General features: G+C 35.9%; 1 protein-coding gene across 2 annotated transcripts in view; it reads left to right on the top strand.

Moving 5' to 3' along the window:
• LOC115209616 overlaps positions 1-15,049 on the top strand; it is a 348,899-nt gene that overhangs the window by 314,078 nt on the left and 19,772 nt on the right. For both annotated transcript variants that reach the window (XM_036501478.1, XM_036501479.1), the window contains exons 12-15: positions 3,224-3,319; positions 6,887-6,943; positions 8,326-8,475; positions 12,693-12,803. In XM_036501478.1, the coding sequence (XP_036357371.1) occupies positions 3,224-3,319; positions 6,887-6,943; positions 8,326-8,475; positions 12,693-12,803 (414 nt within the window). The remainder of the gene's footprint in view (positions 1-3,223; positions 3,320-6,886; positions 6,944-8,325; positions 8,476-12,692; positions 12,804-15,049) is intronic.

Raw genomic sequence — 15,049 nt, 5'->3', positions numbered from 1 at the left:
ATAAACCAAAGTAGTAGTTTTATAGTTAGTTTACCCACATTATGTAACAACCAAATATTCTTTGAGAAATAGCCACTGTTTTTGTTTTGTTTTTTTATTAAATGAGGATCAAAGGTTTTGTGCACTAAATCTTAGGGCAATATTTCCTGCAATAGAGCCATGAGGAACACTACAAGCTACATTAAAGCCTATTGCGATTACCTGGGAATTTAACCTACATTTGGACTTGAGCATCACAGCCAATGCTATTTAAAACACACATTCTGCAAATAGAAAAGGATTTATTGAAAATAACTTAACAGAAGCATAAAAACTTAGGTTCTTATTTAAACTTGACACGTCTTCTGTCTAATTCCAGTATTACATTTTGATGTGTTGCCAGTCTTTCTTTTATTGCAGTAATATTGCTTCCAGTTTGTGAAACATGAATAACACCTCTTGTTTTGTCTTCAACTTCAAAACTTCCATACTTATCAACTGATTCTAAATCATCTTTGGGATAAATTTGTTGAATTCTAATTCATCCTCATCAGAACTGTCTATCTAATTCCTGCAGTATCTCTGCAGATGCGAACATCCTACACTTTTGCATTTCCTCTCCAGATGCACCTGATTAAAATTGATTAAAATTATTCCAAAGAACACCTTATCTCTGAGCAGACGTTTGTAAACAAACCGATACTGCAATGATGAGAAATCTCTATTCTGATTGGCTGATTTATTTCCTGTTTAAGCTGGTTTTTACCTGGTTCTCCCAATTCTCATAGTGTCAGTAACTCCAACAGTGTCAAATCTGAAATTCTCTGTATTCCATATATCTTTAATAGTTATTTTCAGTCTACCTAATCTTTTAGCTTATCCCTTTTACATGGTGAAGTTCAGAATGATTTAAATGTGAAGGTCAAAAGAAAAAGGAAAAATATTTTTTAAACCCCCAAAAAATGAATATTGTTCTAGTGTACCATGATCACATATTTAATCAATCATGGCATGCCAGCTCCCAAAGGGCTCTTAGACAAATAATGAGATGATCCACTGGAGGACTGTGTGAATTTTGGAAACTTATCACTACAACCAACATATTAAAATACCAGAAATATATTTCAAATAATATTTAAATATTCCATAGTCAGCATCGTATAATGGTAATCTATAGTACAACTATGCAGGAGTCTCTCTGTGATAGTTAGACCTGCTAGAAATAGCAACCAAATCTCCTTCCAGTCAAACATTACCATCTTAAAAAAGGGAATTTATTGGATAATATAGTCTTAAAGGGCAGCATTGCTTAGGCAAATGACAGGATAGTCATGGTTGGAATGCTTTGATCATAGGTTTACTTAACCAGTGCTGGCCTGGAGCTAAACAACAATAAGGCTGTGTAGCCTCACAAAAATGTTTCAGTTATATGGAGGACAAAACACAGCTCTGCTTTTTAATACAGTTCATGTAAATTATGTGGTTTTACTAGTTTATCAGCAGCTGAGACAATATCTTTATCAGCAAGAGATAGTGTATACGCCACCAATGAAGGACGTTTTTTTCCTTTGAAATGGTAGATATTATATCAAGGCAAACTAACTGACACATCATTTATCTTCTTAATTTGTTTTTTTCTATTCTTTGTATTGACTTGCATTGATAGACACAGGCTATCAATAGTCTCCTTAAATTCTTGTAATTATATTCTACGTACAAATAACTATACGTGCAGGTATGATGGTGTGGATAAGATATTCACCTTCAATCCATTGAGTTAGGGGTTCAGTCCCACTGCACAGTGTCCTGTACTATTTCTGAGGATCCACCAATACCTTGTGAGTGAAATTAGTTGACGGAAACTGGAAGGGCGGCGAGCTGGCAGAAACGTTAGCACGCCGGGCGAAACGCTTAGGAGTATTTCGTCTGCCGCTACGTTCTGAGTTCAAATTCCGCCGAGGTCGACTTTGCCTTTCATCCTTTCGGGGTCGATTAAATAAGTACCAGTTGCGTACTGGAGTCAATATAATCGACTTAATCTGTTTGTCTGTCCTTGTTTGTCCTCTCTGTGTTTAGCCCCTTGTGGGTAGTAAAAGAAATAGGAAACTGGAAGAAGCCTGTCATATGTGTGTTTGTGTGTGTGTGAGTTTGTATTTCTCTTCACCTGACCCATGCGAGCATGAAAAAGTAAGCATTAAAATTATGATGCCAGAGCCATGAGCACTTCAAAATGCTTAGCACATTTCTTCTAGCTCTTTACATGCAAAACTCAAATCCCACCAAGGACAACTTTGTCCTTCATTCCTTTGGGGTTGATAAAATCAAGTACTAGTCAAGTACAGGGGTCAATGTAATCAACTGAGCTGAACACCCAAACAGCTGACCTTATACCAAAATTTAAACAATTATTACCGTTATTAACTTAAGCTACTGGCAACAAGCTGGCAGAATCATTAGCATGCTAGATGAAATACTTAGTAGTATTTTGTCCATTTTTATGTTCTGAGTTCAAATTCTGCCGAGGTCAACTTTGCCTTTCATCCTTTCGGGGTCAATAAAATAAGTACCAGCTGAACACCAGGATCAATATAATTAACTTATCCCTTCCCCTGAACTTGCTGGCATTGTGCCAAAATTTGAAACTATTATTGACCCTTTCAAATTTTACCCACATTATGTAACAACCAAGTAGTCCTTGAGAAATAGCTACTGTTTTTTATTTATTTATTTATTTATTTATATATTTTTTTAAATGAGGACCAAAGGTTTTGAGCACTAAATCTTAGGGCAATATTTCCTGCAATAAAACCAGGAGGAACACTACAAGCTACATTAAAGCCTATTGTGATTACCTGGGAATTTAACCTACATTTGGACTTGAGCATCACAGCCAATGCTATTTAAAACACACATTCTACAAATAGAAAAGGATTTATTGAAAATAACTTAAGTTATTACCAACTGTACTTTCAACCCAGAATTCTTTCCTCAAGAATTTTTTCTGAAATTGGTAATAGCTGGGGCAGGGTGTACACATGTGAGCCTTTTGAGCTGTCATTATAGTGTCATACATTCCGATCATACGTCTGGCGCTACATACTTATCAGAAAAACTGGAGTGGTTCTATACTGCATCACATAGAATGGGAATTTTAAAGATTTGGGTTGTAAAATTTTTGACTGGTACAAATATGTACCAGCTGGGCCAAAAGGGTTAACTTATGCTTTTTGCTTTTTCTTTTTAGGACCTTCCAAAAGAAACCCAGAGTCAACAGGAAGTGATATGGGAGTTACTTAGCACAGAAATTACATACATAGAATCTCTTCAAGTGATAACAACTGTAAGTAACTATAATCAGAATTATTTCTCCAGATAATTGCTGAATGAAAATAATGAATATCATGGATTCACAGAATCATTATAAACAAAATGTCTTGCAAGACTTAGTTAAAGCATTTTTGTTTTCTGATTTCAAATGATATTGAGGTCAACTTTGCTTTTCATCCTTCGGGGGTCAACTTTACCTTTTAACTTTCCAGAATGATCTTTGTTTTCCAGCTTTTTGTCTCAGCTTTGCCTTTCATTCTTGTGGGGCCAACTGCACTTTTCATTCTTCGACAGTCAAGGGTGGTGAGCTAGCAGAATCATTAGCACTCTGGGCAAAAGGCTTAGTGACATTTCGCATGTCACTATGTACTGAGTTCAAATTCCGCCGGGGTCAACTTTACCTTTCATTCTTTCAGGGTCGATGAAATAAGCACCAGTTACACACTGGGGCTGATGTAATCGACTAATTCCCTTCCCCCAAAATTCAGGCCTTGTGCCTCCAGTAGAAAGGTTTCTTCCACAATCACCTTTGCTTTTCATCCTTCCTGGGGCTCATTTGCCTTTCATCCTTTTAGGGTCAGTTTTGCCCTTCATCCTTTCTGGATCAGTAAAAGCATCTCTCAAGTATCAGGGTCACTTCAAATGACTATACCCTGCCTCCAAATTTGTGGCCTTATGCCAAAGTTAAAATTATTTTCATCTGATGATGATGATGATGATGATGATGATAAGCTTTTTATTATTATTTCTCTATCTTATGGTTTATCCGTATGTTACATTTTCTTGTATTGTTTCCCATAAGAAGTAAAACTGTAACAGAAAAAAGGTTCTTTAACCATTAAGGGCTGATCAAGGTGCAAACAGAACAATATTGTGTTTTAGATATACACATATAAGATAGCTTTCAGGTCTGAGCTACATCTTTATTGTGGAGCATTGTTGCTTTGTTACCATGTTAACATAGTAATTTTTTTAAACACAAAATTAAGTTTGAATATGAGTCATTCAGTCAGTCTTCCTCAAATGCTTTAAGCTTCATTCACATCTAATTCCTTCCAGGAATTATTAATTTCACTGTGTAAAACAGGGGTTTGGAAATGGTGCGGTGCAAGGGGTACTTTCTACATGGTACCAGTATAGGTGCTTTTTAGATAGATATATAATTCTTTTCTACTCTAGGCACAAAGCCCGAAATTTTTGGGAAGGGGGCCAGTCAGTTAGATCAACCCCAGTACACAACTGGTACTGGATTTAATTCTACAGTACCTGCCTGGATACTTTATCTCTATCTATTCATTATGTATACTGTTGTAATAATGAAGTCAAACCAATTAATATGTACACTTTCAGGTTTGCATAAGATATAATTGGAAATGCATCCATTACATAACCCTTCCTCTAGTTGGTCTTGTCTTTACTTATGCGGATACTCTAACAATTTGCAGTAGTTTGTTATATTTAACTCAAGTCAAAAATGCTGGTACTGTTCATCAGCTCTTAGCATTACACAAAAAAAAACATATTTAAGAAAAAAAGATAAAATATAAAATGTGTAAAATTAATGTTCTTTTTGTTTCGCACGCACACACAAGTGTATGCAATAAGAAACATTAATTTTTCACATTCTAAATTATCACCATTTTTTTCTTAAATTTCTACAGCTGTGACTGAAATATTAACTTACTCTAACAGTAGAAATTGTATTGATTTTTCTTCTTTTTTTTCTGTATAAAAAAAAAAAGAAAAAACATCTCAAATTGGGCAGGTTATTGGAAAAAGTTTATAAGTTCAGTGATTATTCTACTCAATAAACAATACATGAATATGCAAATAATATGCAGATAAATTATAACTGTGTTTTAACTTTGAACTTTCTTTCCTTTTTTCTTGTTACTTGTTACAACTCTTGATTTAGTCAGAGAAAGGTAAGCAATACCTGTCATTATTATTTAACGTCCATTTTCCATGCTAGCATGGGTTGCATTGTTTGACCAACTTTGGCAAGGCCAGAGGCTGCACCAGGTTCCATTGTCTGTTTTGACACGGTTTCTACAACTGGATACCCTTCTTAATGCCAACCACTTCACAGAGTGTACTGGATGTTCTTTACGTTGCACCAGCACTTTTTAAGAGGAGCCATAGTTTTTCAAGCATTGGGCCTCATGGAGGCAAAGTAGCCAAGCTCTTTTCGAGTGCCGGACCTCATGAAGGCAATGACCAAGACTTTTGGCATTATGTCGTGCTTGAGAAGAAGACCCGTCAAGCCAAGCAAAATCGCAGTCGTGGCAAATACCGGTGTCACACAAATGGCACCCGTGCCGATGGTACATAAATGCACCCATTACACTCTCAGAGTGGTTGTCATTAGGAAGGGCATCCAGCAGTAGAAAACCATGCCAAATCAGACAGGAGCCTGGCACAGCTTTCCAGTGTGCCAGCCCAGTCAAACCATCCAACCCAAGAACAGCATGGACAATTGACATTAAATGATGATGATGATGAATTCTGTTGTGACAGATGGGTCTTCTTGAGTATAGTGATGCTCCATATATCTCACACCTTTGTCATCTCCTCCATAAGCTATTGTAAATTTTTTTTTTTTTTAGGAGAGGGATCAGCAACTTCTCTTTATAATGGCCAACTTTTGGTTCATTTCTTTTTTTCCTCGAATGTCCCATGCTACAGCCTGATTCATCTTCACTGTAGTGTAGGACAAGTTAAAAAAATTTGAAACACTCTTGATATTATTAACCCTTTCGTTACCAACCCAGCTGAAACCGGCTCTGGCTCTGAATACAAATGTCTTGTTTTCATAAATTTTGAATTAAAATCTTCCACCAAACCTTAGTCACAATTTATGTTCGTAACAGTAGCTGAATGATAACCAAGTTATTTTACTAAATTCTTTGTTATATTTAAAGTAATTCAAAGAAACACAGAGCATCTCAAAATAAATACGGTAACGAAAGGGTTAAACATAGCAATTAGCTTGTCTCCCTCCTTTTCAATCTTCATGGAACGCGCATACTGGCCATGAGAAACACAGATCTGGTGGCAATGGCAAAAGAAATTATACAGTGGATAAGATTGAAAGACTGAGGGTAGAGACTCCCTTCTTCAACCAAGTCCTTACTATCTTCATACCCCTCATTTAGAGGAAGATGAGAGTAGATACTGATCTCATGTAAATAATACCAGTTAACTATTGAGGTTGATATAACAAACTACACCCTTGCTCCAAACACATGAGCAGTGGTGGAATGGCAAGTGGGCCCCTGCACCATTAGAATCCATATATGGGGGCCCGTGTTAGTATCTAAGGGGCCCATCCCCTCAAGTTTGAGAATTTTTTATTCACTCCTGGAAGAATGCTTGGCTATGTTTGTAGACGGTTGAGAAAAATACTTTTAACAAAAAAAGTTAAATGATAGCATTGTAGTTTCAGGTGGCCCCCCTTGTAGTTGCGGGTGGGCCCCCTTAGTCTCCTGACAGCCATATTTTTAGACCCAGTCCACCACTGCATGAGAGCCCTATTCTCTTTTGTCGATTTAGTTATCCATTTTCTGTTTTCAAATTTCAGCGATTTAGGAGTTGCCTTCAAGCTGTACAAAAGGAACTGCCTGGTGTCATGAAAGAGGTAAATAAGTTTCATCTCTCTCTCTACATGTATGCATGTGTGTATGTTTGTTTGTTTATCATTTTGTTTGGCAATTATTTTCTTCTTAAATATAATATGGAAAAAATTATAGTCTACACTAAATTTTTTGCTTATTACTTTCTGAAGTATTTGTTCACGTAATTAATGTAGTAAGGTAAAATATTTTAATTAATTAAAATCACACCCATTGAAACGAGAGAAATCAGTCATTTTAGTAATTGATTCTGGTCAAGAGAAACTAGTGGAGACAACCATGGAATTTAAATTAATCTAAAATAGCATGCATGGGTGACTAGTCTGATTTTTGATTGTACAGGGATGACATTAGTCCTGTTTCAGTCTTATTAAGTCTCATCAGTGAAACATAATCCAACCATCCATAACTACCAGATCTTACAAGATAAGAGTGGATATAAACCTAGGCTGTTGTCTCAACAATAGTTTTGTGTTAAATGTCTTATAGCATTGAGTTTCATCCCACTTCCCTAGAATAATCGTTCTTCACTGGTAATAGATGTTTTAACCAGAAATAAAAAAAAACATTTTCTGTGCTTTGTTGAATTTGAAACACTGTATAAATTATTTGACCTGGGAACAAAATATCCACAGCAACTTTTTGGTATTTCTTCTGTCTCTTTACATGCCGAGTTCAAATCCTGCTGATGTCATCTTTGCAGTTCATTTTTTTTGGGACTTGTAAAATAGCATCAGCTAAATATTAGGTATCATCCAATCCCTCACCTCAAAACTATTGGCCTCATGTCTAAATTAGAAACAGGCGCAGGAGCAGCTGTGTGGTAAGCAGCTTGCTTACCAATCACATGGTCCCAGGTTCAGTCCCACTGCATGGCACCTTGAGCATTTGTCATCTACTATAGCCTCGGGCTGACCAAAGCCTTGTGAGTGGATTTGGTAGATGGAAACTGAAAGAATCCCGTCATATATATTTTTGAAAAAAAAATATATATATATATAATATATATATATATATATATATATATATATATATTATATATATATATATATATATGTATGTATATGTATCTATGTGTGTGTCTGTGTTTGTCCCCCTACCATCGCTTGACAACTGATCTTGGTGCCTGGAATTGAACTTGCAATCTTAGGGTTAGCAGTCTGTGCTCTTAGCCATTACACTCTATGCCCATGGGCAATTATAGAGTAAATGCAGTGTTTTTACATTACATAAACCAAAGCAAACTGAATTCTTGTTCTTTTTCTTTTTTCTTTTTTTTCAACACAAACTACATATATTCTTTCTTCTTCACCAAACTCCTGTGCATTCCCATCTCTGTCATTGTATTTCATATTCTGACCAAATTTCATATTTCTTCCTTTTTCAGATTGATATAGAAATGTTGTTTAGTAATATTGTTGAAGTGTTTGCAGCCAACAGTAAATTTTGGAAGGAGTACCTCTGTGAATCTTTGAAAGTCTCTCGGCAAACACATGAACCAATTAATCCCAGTTTACTAAAGGATGGCTTTACAAAGGTAATTATTGGTTTAAGGGTTGATTTGTTTGTGGGGGGATTGGAAATAAGTACCAGTTGCATACTGGGGTCGATGTAATTGACTAGTCCCCTCCACCAAATTTCAGGCCTTGTGCCTAGAGTAGAAAGGCTTATTATTATCATTACATGCAACAATATGGCGGAATATAGGGCATTAGACAAAATGCTTTGTAATATTTCTTCTGCATTCAAATCCGGCCATGGTCAGTTTTGCCTCCCATCCTTTGAGGGTCAGGGAAATAAAGTACAGTAACATACTGGGATTCACAGTATCAACTAACTCCTCCCCTTCAAAACTGTTTTGTACTTAAATTTGACACTGTTTTTTCTTGTTATTATGCCATCATCATCATTGTCGTATCTTTACCTTTTGACTGACAGATTTAAAAAATAATTTTTTGTAACTAAACACTTTCAAACTTCGGACACTAGTAGAATCTGTCATATAAAACATCTTTTACTCTTAGCATTTTTGAGAAAAACTTATATTTACGAAATTATTTCATGTTAAAGTTGTCATATTTCAGTAATTTCAAACAATCAATGACATGCATTTAACTGAATAAAATTACTGCCGTTGTTTGTCAACAACAACTATCAGCAGTGTATTTTTCGTTTGCCACTGTTATTTATGACATCATTCAGGCATTTGTACTGGTTTTAGGTTAGGGTTTTAGGGTTGTCATAAATAACAGTGACAAATGAAATATATGTCGCCACAAGTTCTTGTTGACAAACAACAGCAGTAATTTTATTCAGTTGAATACATGTCATTGATTGGCTGAAATTACCGAAATACAAGAACTTTAACATGAAATAACTTCATAAATATAAGTTTTTCTCAAAAATGTTACGAGTAAAAGATGTTTTATATGACACATTCTACCAGTGTCTGAAGTTTGAAAATGCTTAGTTACAAAAAATTATTTTTTAAATCTGTAGGTCAAAAGGTAAAGATCCTCATCGTTTAACGCCCGCCCTCCATGCTGGCATGGGTCACCATCATTAATCATCATTAACATCATCATCATCATTGTCATGTTTATGACACTTCTATGTGAATGTCTGCCTCACCACAAGCAGGTGTACCGCTGTGTTCATGAAGTACACACAGCATTGTCATTGTGGCCCGTTGAATTTTATTTCTCTGTTACATTTATTTTGCATTGTTGTGGGAATTCTTTTGTTGTTTCTGGCATTATTTTAGTGTTTTATTCACTTCTTGTGTTGAATGTAATATGGAAATCATGTTATTTTGTCAGGTATTAAAAGGTGAAAGGTTTATCTGCATGGGATGGTGATTGTATTTTCATGTGTGTTGTGTGCATTTATTTATAATTTTGGGTGGTAGCAATTATTGTGTGGGTATGCAAATTGTGTGAATTATCGGTGATGCGTGGGATGTATTATCGTGTTGGGTGTCAATTATGTAAGAGTATAGCTATTATCATTATTATCTCTTACATCCAATTTCCATGTGTAAAATGTGGGTGATTATTTTGTACAGCATGTGAGCTGTGCTAAAAGTATACTGTATAAATTGTTATTGAAATGAAACTTTCACAAGTGGGCTATATCTATCAGGGCTTTGCATAGTATTCAATATTGTGAGATTGTTGATTGAAGATATTGTATCTACCGGGGTATTGTACTGTCTGTCAAGTCATGGCAAGGACCTCAGACAGACAGTACTTTACACAATATGCATATGCGTGCAGTTCCAAGTAATGCCGACTTTTGCAATACACCTAGATTGTACGGTATCTCTAAGGTTTTCAGGTGTTTTTTTCAGATTGGGTGGTATTGAACCCAATCCTCTGATGACAATAGGGATAACTTTTATGCTCGACTCTCATGGCTGCCCCATCCTAGCAATCTCAATTCTCATGTCTCCATATTTATCAACTTTTTCTCTTTCTTTCATGATATGTTGATCTCCTGGCACTGCTACATCGATTATTAGGCACTTGTTGTTGTTGTTGTTGTTGTTGCTGTTGCTGTTGTTGTTGTTGTTCTTCTTCTTCTTCTTCAGTAGTTTTATTTTTATAGTGTGCTTTCACTTCACTACCGAGCGCAGCTCTGTGTGCCTTGGGTATGTGCTGTGATTTGTTGTGATGCTCTGATGGTTATTGTATGGAAAGTGTTTTTTTTTTTATTATTATTATTTGCAGTACTGTAAGCCTTAGTATAGTTATCATCATCATCTTTTAACATCCGTTTTCCATGCTGGTATGGGTCGGGTGATTGGACAGGCGCTGGCAAGTTAGAGGACTGTGTCAAGCTCTACTGTTTGCTTTGGCATGGCTTCTATGGCTGGATGCCCTTCCTAACACTAACCACTTCACAGAATGTACTGGGTGCATTTTTTTACATGGTGCCAGCGTCAGCAAGGTCACCAAGTAACTTGCAACATAAAAACTCTTCAACTGAGAGGGGGAGTAAGTAGTATTGAGAGAAGTGGTTTTGTGCCAGGTGATGAGAGGTTTAAATTTATGATAGAGAGATGGAAACAAATGTCTTGCTGTAGAGGAGACACATGGCTACCACAACCAAATTACTATTGGTACTGGTTTTACTGTTTTCTCCCACACCCTGTTTATTTCCATTTCAAGATCTTTGTACCTTGGTAGCTTCTTAATTTCCTTCCAAACAAACCTTTTGTGAGAAGGGATTCAAATAGCTCTCAGAACTCAGTGGTTCTCTTTCTGTCTTTGATGATTTATCAGGATGATTCACTTTGATCTCATTGGACGCACATGTTCCAGATTATTGTTACCAATCCATTATCATGTACCATGTTAAAGCAGGCCACTACCATTTCTTCTCAGTTTTCACATTGAAATGTCCTTGCCCGAAGGACCAACATCAGTGTTGCTGTGGATATATTCTGACTTTGAAAGGTCTGGTTAACCATGAATGGTATCTTCAATTGTGTTCATTACATATTCTGCACTTTGATATATATTAGGAACAATGTAAAGTGATAAAATTGCTAGAGCAACTGAAAAATTGCTTTGCTGTATTTAATTCTTTTTACATTTCTGGGTTGAAATCTTATCAAGTTTAACTTCTTTTTCATTCTTTTGATCTCAATGAAATAAGTAGAAGTCAAGTACTGAAGGCAATTTAATTGGCTATATATTCTCCCCACTCACCAAATGTGTTAGAAATAAATTATCATCATCATCATCCTTCAAGTGGTAATTAAGCTAACCAGTAAATCTTGTTTAAGATTTTTATTTTGCACATCATCATTTTCTTCAAGTATTTCTATTGCACTTCAGTAAAGTATTGAAGTCTTGTTTTGAAATAATATATAATTGGTTACCTCTTTCATACCTTTTTTTAACATATTTATTGTGGGTTTTATACTGTGTGTGTCTGTATCTGTCTTGGTTTTTAGAATAAGTATACCATATCCCTGTATGCCAAAAAAAGTAACAAAAAAGGTTGCCATTAAGAAGGGTGTTCAATCATAAAACACTGCATCAAAAAGTTTCACTCAACCCATGCCAGCATGGAAAAGCAAACATAAGAACGATGGTGGAAGTGGTTGTTTGTTTGTATGTGTGTGCATGGTCTTGTTCAGTGTTATATATTCATTCATTACATATCATTTGCTCTGAGCAAGCTGAATATCAAGGAACTGCATTTGGGTTTTTTTCTCTGCACTTTTTAACACATTCATCATATGTTAGTTTAAGTCCAGTTCTTGATGTAATCAAACTAGGTCTTGCTCTCCAGTGTTAACCATTTATTTTACCTTCTAGTACAGGGGCAACACCAGCTTTCTAGACACTTATAATCCACACTAATTTACACTTATATTCAGATACCTCTATTTCATTTAATTATTTAAGTTTCATATTTGCTTAATTTAGAGTGTGTTGGCCAAGGTGCTTACCCTTAGTTTAGAAAAATAAGTAATCCAAAAAGACTTTATGACCTAAGATTCCAAAAAAATCAATGTTGTAGCTGTAATAGTTTGTATGTACCTTGTGCTCTTAATATATGACCAAATACTTTTGCTTTCATTCTTTTAAATAGTTGAAATAATGATCTTTTTGTGTTTGCTGGTTGCAGCACTTTTCATTTGTTGCATATTTTGTCCATGATCCTCAAAAGAGTTAAAACCTTTTTTCAGTCATATACATACTTCTAATGTATCTTATTATTTGTTCTTTCATTTTCCTTCAGTTCCCAGAATTAATGAAACCATACCAAAGGTTCTGCGCTGATCAAATGCTTTGCCAGAACTATATTAAGACCCAATATAGTAGCAATGAGTATTTCAAGAATTTTGTAGCGGTAAGTTTTTCGATTTTCCTATTTTTACTTACATCCTTTTGACCCAAAAACAACAATGAGGTTCCCCTCTATATCTTTTAGCATGAGTTTTTTTTTTGTTTGTTTTTTTTCTACTAGTTTCAGTCTGAGAGCTTGCCCATGCTGGAGCACCACCATCAGTCTAGCTTCACTTTCACTACTTGAAACCTCCTGATATGTGACATTTTGGTGAATAAGAGAGTTTGATGTTGCACCTTTCAGCCACTGACTGTCATTCCGCTGACCTCCCTGAATAGGGAGAGTGAGCCTGTTTTCTCTCGGCAGTTGCTGTTGTGTAAGAGGTAGTATGGAAGACGAGAGTGAAAGGAATTGCAACAGGCATGTTCATCTCCAGTCTCGAGCTAATCGACTTTTTCATTTTCCACATGAAACGGAAAATAAGGCTGAAGAAGAAATGCCTATCACAAAGTGTGTTTTGTAAAAGATGGAAATCTATAGCAAGTATGTTGCAAGTGAAAGAACTTGTTTAAACGAGAATATGAAAAAGAGAAAGCAAAGTCTTCAGTGTGAGTTTGTGGTTTGTGGGGTCAGCCGCGTCCTCCACTTCATTTTTAAATCACTCATTCTCATTTAATTGTATGTATTTTAATTGTTTGTTTATTCATATGTTTCATCTCATTCAATACCCTGACCCCAATATTTGTTTTGTCTGTCCTCGTATCGTCCCCTCTTTTTCTCAACCTCATGGTTAATAAAGAAATTGACTGTCACCATTGAAACCATTGGAGAAGAACTGAGGTAGTGTGATGGTGGCAGCAGTGACAGTGGAATTGGACATATATGAGTGAAGATCATTCAGCTCCTGCTGTCTCTGTCTGCAGCAGAATGGGCTCCAACATAAGATGCTTTATGTTAGTTTTATCCGCCATACTTTTCCATGCTGACTTTGGGCATGTTGAAAGAGGGTATTCATTTCAGGGTTTCCCTTCTAGATTGATCGCTTTCACCATAGCTAAAGACCTCGATTTACCCTTACAAAAATTTATTTAACCGCTAGATAGGACCCTGACAAGTACTGCTGACATAGGAATAATGATAATAAAGAGTGACTTCACACTCTCCAGAACTCCCAAGCTGGAGCCTCACCATCAGATGCAGTTTAATGCTACACCCAGTATAAATGAGGGAAGGTACTTTGCCTTAACCCTTTAGCATTCAAATTACTCTATCAGACATAATGCATATTCATTACCTCCACCTTAGCGAAGGCAGAGGTATTGTTTTCAGTCATGTTTGTTTTCCATGGACAAGATATCTCAAGAGCCACTGGATGGATTTGGATGAAACTTTCAGGGATGCTTGGCCTCGTGACTGACCCAAACTGATTAGATTTTGGGGTCGATCCAGTACCAGACAAAGATTCTGGATTATTTTTCCAGTTTTTTTACTTAATTTTTGAGAGCGGTCAGGTTCATTTTTAGTATTCTCATTTGTAAAAGCAGTCGAGTTTATTTAAGATATTCTCATTTTAAAAATCATCTTTGGCTAATCATTGAGAGGACGCTGGTGTTGCCTTGGTGGAGGTTTGCATTCTTTGAGTGCTCTTGTTCACGTTTTTTTAATCAATCATACATTATCTCCTAGCTTCAAGATTTCATTGTGATTGTTTACTTTTAGAATGACATAGTAGGGTAGGTTTGAGAGGCTGGATCTGGTTGGTTTGAACATAAAACTGGTAGAATATTTGAACCAGATATGGCCGGTTTTAATGCTAAAGAGTTAATCTTCTGGCACTTTGCAGGAGTTAAACGAGTCAAAAGGACATAGACTGGTATCCTAAGATATTTCTTATAATATTGCTGGGCTGTTCTGTCTTAAGATATTGTTAGGCTTTTCTAAAATATCTTATCATTTAATAGACATCTAATTGCACTTCTTTTCTTTTTTTCTAACTAGGATATTTTCCCATTTTAGTGCTTTTGCTTTATAGTTTTTCAAGGAGAGGGTGAGGTTGATTTTTGAGTGTTTTTTACTGTTGTTTACATTGAAATCTCTGTGTAATTACAGAAGCTAGAAATATGTTTGTAGAATTCCCGTAATAGGTACCGATGCTAAGCTAAATATTCAGAGTTTCAGTTATTATCTGGAGCCAAAACTTACATAATAATGCTTCAAGACATTCCACGATTATCTTTGTGTTCTACCATTAACCGAAAAACTAAGAGGTTGGTTAGTTATGCATCAAAGGCACTAAGTGAGAGAAAGAG

The sequence above is a fragment of the Octopus sinensis genome, linkage group LG3 (assembly GCF_006345805.1).
Source record: "Octopus sinensis linkage group LG3, ASM634580v1, whole genome shotgun sequence".
Taxonomy (NCBI): domain Eukaryota; kingdom Metazoa; phylum Mollusca; class Cephalopoda; order Octopoda; family Octopodidae; genus Octopus; species Octopus sinensis.
Note: the sequence above shows the minus strand (reverse complement) of the source record. Positions and strands in the feature narration are given on the sequence as shown.